This window comes from Dicentrarchus labrax, unplaced genomic scaffold (genome assembly GCF_905237075.1).
Source record: "Dicentrarchus labrax unplaced genomic scaffold, dlabrax2021, whole genome shotgun sequence".
Lineage (NCBI taxonomy): Eukaryota > Metazoa > Chordata > Actinopteri > Moronidae > Dicentrarchus > Dicentrarchus labrax.
The window spans coordinates 15,722,401-15,729,900 of NW_026136707.1; the positions used below are offsets into that span (position 1 = coordinate 15,722,401).

General features: G+C 36.3%; 1 protein-coding gene and 1 long non-coding RNA gene across 9 annotated transcripts in view; one reads left to right on the forward strand and one right to left on the reverse strand.

Annotated features, from left to right (window-relative positions):
• Positions 1-1,534: 1,534 nt before the first annotated feature.
• LOC127367410 (butyrophilin subfamily 2 member A1-like) overlaps positions 1,535-7,500 on the reverse strand; it is a 45,859-nt gene continuing 39,893 nt past the window's right edge. For 5 of the 7 annotated variants that reach the window (XM_051407210.1, XM_051407214.1, XM_051407213.1 and 2 more), the window contains 5 exons: positions 6,479-6,541; positions 5,592-5,636; positions 4,679-4,744; positions 2,995-3,039; positions 1,535-2,539 (listed from right to left, as the gene is read on the reverse strand). In XM_051407210.1, coding sequence (XP_051263170.1) covers positions 2,484-2,539; positions 2,995-3,039; positions 4,679-4,744; positions 5,592-5,636; positions 6,479-6,541 — 275 coding nt within the window. In that variant the 3' untranslated portion in view covers positions 1,535-2,483. The remainder of the gene's footprint in view (positions 2,540-2,994; positions 3,040-4,678; positions 4,745-5,591; positions 5,637-6,478; positions 6,542-7,500) is intronic. The other 2 variants (XM_051407216.1, XM_051407212.1) reach the window with 2 other exon arrangements.
• The window catches only part of LOC127367418 (uncharacterized), a 16,820-nt gene continuing 12,631 nt past the window's right edge, over positions 3,312-7,500 (forward strand). For both annotated transcript variants that reach the window (XR_007885472.1, XR_007885471.1), the window contains exon 1: positions 3,312-3,425. This is a non-coding gene — a long non-coding RNA (uncharacterized LOC127367418). The remainder of the gene's footprint in view (positions 3,426-7,500) is intronic.

Below are 7,500 nucleotides of genomic sequence, written 5' to 3' on the forward strand. Positions count from 1 at the left end.
TTCATGGTTTGGTAAAGTGGCAGCACCACGCAGACGCCTGTGGATGGAGGTCCAGGTCTCCAGGGTTGCAGAGCTCTCTGGAGGGTTCAGCTCTGGTTGGAGGTTTGTAGCAGCTGATGATGTCGGGGAATAAGATCGTAATAAGTGATATTACGTTATGCAATCGTTGCTACTCTAACTGTGGTGGTAACATTATCCACTGATGTCTTCAATAGTAACCTTGTTCCATTATTATTAAATATCATTATTCAGTGTTTCCTCCCTGAAGGAGTAAAGTGTAAAGGTGATCCAGTACAGTTTAAATTCATGTTTAATATGGGACATTATTATCAGCTGCTACAAGGTTTCAAACAGGTGGGAACGTTATATTTTGTATTAATCAAATGTTTCTATTTCACAGCGTGATTACCTCGTCACTGAACACTCGACCTTTGACCCTACTTGGGTGTCGTCATTACGGGTTAACAGCCAGTATTTAGCAGCCGCTGAGGCCACAAATGGACGTTAATGCTGTAAATGACATTAATCGTACTAATATGAGACGTGTTGGACGCTTTGACATCAGCTGTTTTTACTGTTCTGAACCTGTCCAACAATCAGCAGCAGAGTCCTCTCGTGGATTGTGTCCGCAGCGGTTTGTTCTGGTGGTCAATCCGTCAACACTGCTGCTGCTGGATGAACAGAAGAGAGGTGATCCCACAGTTTGGGTTGTGAGTGGAGGTTTTGGACCTGAAAGGACATCGGCACACAGTTATTGTGCCATTTACCACCTGAAGTCGCGCTGTTTAAAAGTGTTTGATGCCACTGCAGCTTTCAGAGCGTCTCCAGTTTTACAATAGATTATATTGTCTATGAATCTGTTTTTCAATGGTTGTAAATGATTAATGAGTCAGTTAATAAGTTCTACTTTCATAATAAAACACTCTTCTCCCTTCTTGTAACTCTGGTCTCACAACGACTGATACTTCAGTTCTTTCCCTCCACATATATACAAACAGACTGCTGGAACAATAATGTGTGTCTTTTAATGTCCACATTAATCCACAGTGCAGAGGAAGAGGAGGAGGAGGATGTGTCTGTTGTTAATATGGACATGATGGTAATCAGGAACACATCGTTTTAAGCGATACATTGACTATTGATTAAATATTGAATCTAAATGTTGATTAGCTGGACATCCTGAGCAATATGGATGCAGATCTCTCAGTAAATAATAACCAAGTATTCAGTCAACCCGCAGTATAAATAGTATTCACTGTTCCAGTTTGAATGCAGACATTTTGAGGACTTTGGCTGAGGGCCCCAGGAAGGTTAGGACCGGCTCTGAAAGTATCCGAGTACCAAAGGAAGTGATTCTCAACCACAGTCCACACAAATATCTACTTAATTCAGGTTATTAAATAAAGTGTAAATGTTAAATCCAGTTGGTTTGTGTTCAAAGAGTCTTTAGTAAGACTTAAGTATCAAAAACAGCTGCTGCAGCAGATCAATAATCACTCTGATTTCCTTCAAAATAAAAGCATCCCGTCATCCATCAGGAAAGTTTGTTTTATTCAAACGATTGGAGACAAAAGTTTAAACATGATGATTGTAATGTCTCATTATTATTTAGGACACTTTAATGTCCACAGTAGCAACAGGAAGTGATGGTAGACAGATGTAGAGTTTGTAGCAGTGTGCTGTCGCTACGTCACCAGCTAACTAGCTGCTCCAATAACAAAGAACCACATGAGGAAGAAAAGACAACTTAACAACATTAACTCACTGATTGGAAGAATATTTAATCAACAAGGAAACTCTGTGACATCACAGCTGGTTTGGTCCAATCATATTTTATTATTTCAAACACAAACAATCTTCTATAACACAGTGTGTATGCTCACTATCTGTAATGACAGTCAGCATCAATAATACATATTCAGTCAGAATATATTAGTGAACAAACAACAAGGCACATTGAAGCAGCACAGAAGATGCTAACTGCAGCTAACTAGCTGCTCCAATAACAAAGAACCACATGAGGAAGAAAAGACAACTTAACAACATTAACTCACTGATTGGAAGAATATCTCATCAACAAGGAAACTTTCAGTGCAAATAAACAGACTTAAATATTAAACACACACATTACAGTGAACAACACAACAAGGCACAAACAAGGAAAACTCTAGCTTATAATAAAATATAAAATATATACTGACTGGTCTTCATTGCACATTATTACAGCATTAATGAGATTTAATGCTCAATCATTGAGTATAGAAGATTCTTGCTCTGCACCATGATGAAAATAGTATAAAACTCTTATAAACAGTAAAAATACATTCATTTCACAAAAAAATACAAAAAAATATTCACACAATCAATAAAATATTCACGTGCTTATAAAATAATAAATACAATATGGACCTAATATTATGAATTGAAACGAGGGATCTGTTGTTCTGACAGCAGCCACCAGAGGATCAAACAGCTAACTTCTTTTACTCTGAAGAACCGTTAGAAGAACTGTTTGGATCTTGTCCCAGCAGAGGAGAACCTGCAGAGAATAAAAGAACAGTATATATTACATAAAGTCAACTTTCATTTTACACAGAAAAGATTTTGTTGTCCCTCACAGACAGATTGGGTGTGGACTCCATCACCTCACTCAGTGCTTAGAACAGATAAAGCAGCTGATGAACGGAGAGAAATCCTCAGAGCAGAATAAACTTTAAGCAGAAATAAAACAAGTTCTACCATCTGGAAATACAGTATTTTGGTCACAAACCAGACAACATAAAAAAGCACAAATATGAACCCAGCTTCACCTTGAAGCTGATGTTGAACCACAAACTCTACATTAAATATATTCAGTCACTGCAAGAACTAAATAAACATCAGATAACATCCTGTCCTCATCCTCAGATTATCTTCTTCCCCAATTCCTGATAAAATAAATTAATATATGTAACATTGGTCCTGATACAACTGCCTCTCTCTGTCTGTACTCACCGTTCTGTAGCTTCACAGACTCTTCATCCTCTCTCTGCTGGAGCTCTATGTCAAAACAATTACATGGAAATAAATAACGGTTATTTGTTTTTACCATTTTCATTAATCACTGTTCACCTGTAAGTGATTCTACATTTACCAATTGACCTGGTGCCTTTTCTTTTTTTTTCTAAGATAATGTTATAAACATAATTTAGTTCTCTGATGTTGGACAGATGCTGCCTCCCAAAAGGATTTAAATGTTTGTAACATTTTTCATAGATTATTAGTTTACATATGATGAGATTATTAGTTTACAGATGATGAGATTATTAGTTTGCAGATTATGAGAGTATTAGTTTACAGATGAGATTATTAGTTTACAGATGATGAGATTATTAGTTTACAGATGAGATTATTAGTTTACAGATGAGATTATTAGTTTACAGATGGTGAGATTATTAGTTTACAGATGAGATTATTAGTCTGCAGATGGTGAGATTATTAGTTTACAGATGAGATTATTAGTTTACAGATGATGAGATTATTAGTTTACAGATGAGATTATTAGTTTGCAGATGAGATTATTAGTTTACAGATGAGATTATTAGTCTGCAGATGGTGAGATTATTAGTTTACAGATGAGATTATTAGTTTACAGATGAGATTATTAGTTTACAGATGAGATTATTAGTTTACAGATGACTCTCAGCAGCCTCTTTTATACGGTGTGTTCAAGGTGAGAATGTTTCTGTTATTCCACCTCACCGTTCTGTAGAAAACACTAAAGAGGGGGCATTGTTGTTCTGCTGTTAATCCGGTAGTGGAGGTAGAAATGAGCTGAACTGATGTCTGTTTAAAATGGGGGAGCCGATGGACGCAGACGCTGCTGTGTTACACGCTATGACTCTTTTGTTTCAGAGTAAAACAGCAAAACCTGCGATGGGTCTTCTTCACTGCAGTATTGTTGGATCTCTTTAAAAAGAGCTAATGTTCAATGTTACCCTGAGGTCGACCACCAAACACACTGAACATCCTAAACCTTCAATATAAAGAAATAAATCATTTTTTAATTCCTATATTGGCCCTTTAATCACTGTGCAAACTTCCCTGCTCTGCTGTGTACAGGAAGAACCAATCGCAACCGGAAGGACCCGAGTTGTCCCGAAGGAACGTCAAAACCGTCCCGACCTGTCGAGTGCTGCACACCTCCTTCTCTGTTAGGACAGCGTTGAGCAGAGCCAAATAACTTGTGTCCGTTGTGCGTGAGTGCAGAGTAAGTTTATATTCACTGTTTATTGTTATGTGAGCCGCTATGTTGTAAAAGTACTGACGCACACACAGGTTTTGTACATTACCAGAGTCCGGTTAATATGTTCGAATTCCCTTATATATGTTCTAGACATATAATATTGTTTGTGTGTTTAATATTGCGGACGGGCTCTGCACCCGGCGATATTTACGTTTATTTGCTGTGTATGACATTGTAAAGTCATATTGTTTTATTTCGTTAACATAATAATATATTTGCTATTTATTTATTTCTATAATTCAGGAAACCACAACAAGACACATCCTGTATGTTGTTCATGTGAGGAATTAATAAAGAAGGAAAACATAATTCTCTGGAGTAGCTGCAGTTTTTCTTACCAGTAACTAAGGTCAGACTGTGTACGCCAGCATCCAAAATATAATCTACACTCACCACTTAGCCTGAAACTCTCCTCCTCATTTAGAGTGTTCTGCAGCTCAGTCTCTCCGCTGTGGTTGTCTGTGGTTTTGACAAAAAAATTACATGAAAATAAATAACAGTTATTATTTTTACATTTTCATTAATCATTGTTGTAGACCTAAAGTGATTCTATAATAATTCTATAATAAACATCTCAGTGAAACTCACTGTACTACCAAATGAAGCACTTTGACTCTTCAAACTTTACTGTTAACAATGAGCATTGTGACCAATCACAGCTGTGAATCACAGAGCAACACTTTATTCACCTCCATCTAAATTAATCACTCACTTTAAGCTTTATGTTCTCAAACTATAAAAGATCATAAAATAGTTCAATAATATGGTTTTGCTCAGTTTAGCAATCTTTGGTCTTTTTAAATCAATAAACTAATACATTAATTCATTATAAATATGGCTGCTGGTTTAATGTTATATCAAATATCACTTAATCCACTAATGTCAGCCATATAAATAAGCAAGAAGTACTTGAAGCACTGAGCTGTCAATCAGAATGATCACTTGGTAGTTTAGGAGTCCAACCTCTGGTAAGAACAGATAAAGCAGCTGATGAACGGAGAGAAATCCTCAGAGCAGAATAAACTTTAAGCAGAAATAAAACAAGTTCTACCATCTGGAAATACAGTATTTTGCTCACAAACCAGACGACATAAAACAAGCACAAATATGAACCCAGCTTCACCTTGAAGCTGATGTTGAACCACAAACTCTACATTAAATATATTCACTCACTGCAAGACCTAAATAAACATCAAATAACATCCTGTCCTCATCCTCAGATTATCTTTTTCCCCAATTCCTGATAAAAAAAAATTAAAAGATGTAACTTTGGCCCTGCTACAACTGCCTCTCTGTCTGTACTCACCAATCTGTAGCTTCACAGACTCTTCATCCTCTCTCTGGTGGCGCTCTGTGGTTTTAAACAAAAGAAAATGATAATAAAATGAATGACAGATATTTTTTAAAAACATTTTCATTAATCATTGTTGTAGACCGAAACTGACTCTTACATTTTCCAATTGACCTGGTGCCTTTTCTTTTTTTTTTCTAAGATAATGTTGAAACATAATTTAGTTCTCTGATGTTGGACACATGCTGCCTCCCAAAAAGATTTAAATGTTTGTATAATTTTTCAGAGATTATTAGTTTACAGATGATGAGATTATTAGTTTACAGATGAGTTTATTAGTTTACAGATGAGATTATTAGTTTACAGATTATTAGTTTACAGATGATGAGATTATTAGTTTACAGATGATGAGATTATTAGTTTACAGATGATGAGATTATTAGTTTACAGATAAGATTATTAGTTTACAGATGAGATTATTAGTTTACAGATGACTCTCAGCAGTCTCTTTTATACGGTGTGTTCAAGGTGAGAATGTTTCTGTTATTCCACCTCACCGTTCTGTATAAAACACTAAAGAGGGGGCATTGTTGTTCTGCTGTTAATCCGGTAGTGGACGTAGAAATGAGCTGAACTGATGTCTGTTTAAAATGGGGGAGCCGATGGACGCAGACGCTGCTGTGTTACACGCTATGACTCTTTTGTTTCAGAGTAAAACAGCAAAACCTGCGATGGGTCTTCTTCACTGCAGTATTGTTGGATCTCTTTAAAAGAGCTAATGTTCAATGTTACCCTGAGGTCGACCACCAAACACACTGAACATCCTAAACCTTCAATATAAAGAAATAAATCATTCTTTAATTCCTATTTTGGCCCTGATGCAACCGCCAATCTTTACTCACTGCTCAGGCTCAAATTCTTCTTCTTGTATTCAGCATTCTCCAGTCTCTCTCGTGAGCGGTGCTCTGTGATTTTAACAAAGAAAATGAATAACAGTTATTATTTTTTCATATTTTCATTAATCATTGTTGTAGACCTAAAGTGATTCTATAATAATTCTATAATAAACATCTCAGTGAAACTCAGTGTACTGCCAAATGAAGCACTTTGACTCTTCAAACTTTACTGTTAACAATGAGCATTGTGACCAATCACAGCTGTGAATCACAGAGCGACACTTTATTCACCTCCATCTAAATTAATCACTCACTTTAAGCTTTATGTTCTCAAACTATAAAAGATCATAAAATAGTTCAATAATATGGTTTTGCTCAGTTTTGCTATATTTGGTCTTTTTAAATCAATAAATGAATAAATTCATTCATTATAAATATGGCTGCTGGTTTAATGTTATATCAAATATCACTTAATCCACTAATGTCAGCCATATAAATAAGCAAGAAGTACTTGAAGCACTGAGCTGTCAATCAGAATGATCACTTGGTAGTTTAGGAGTCCAACCTCTGGTAAGAACAGATAAAGCAGCTGATGAACGGAGAGAAATCCTCAGAGCAGAATAAACTTTAAGCAGAAATAAAACAAGTTCTACCATCTGGAAATACAGTATTTTGGTCACAAACCAGACGACATAAAACAAGCACAAATATGAACCCAGCTTCACCTTGAAGCTGATGTTGAACCACAAACTCTACATTAAATATATTTACTCCAAGACTAAAATAAGGACAGGATGACACGCAGCAAAGGGCTGCAGGTCTGATTTGAACCCTGGGCCGCTGCAGCAAGGACCCAGCCTTGGTACATGGGGCACCAGCTTTAACAGGTGAGCTATCCGGGAACCCTGTTATCTTTATGTTTAATGAATCAATCAGTATTAGAACCAGAGGCCTCATGTAAATACCAACAGAATGGTTCATTTCTGAGAAGATAAAAACAAACTGTCAAAGTCTCTGGACCCGATAGT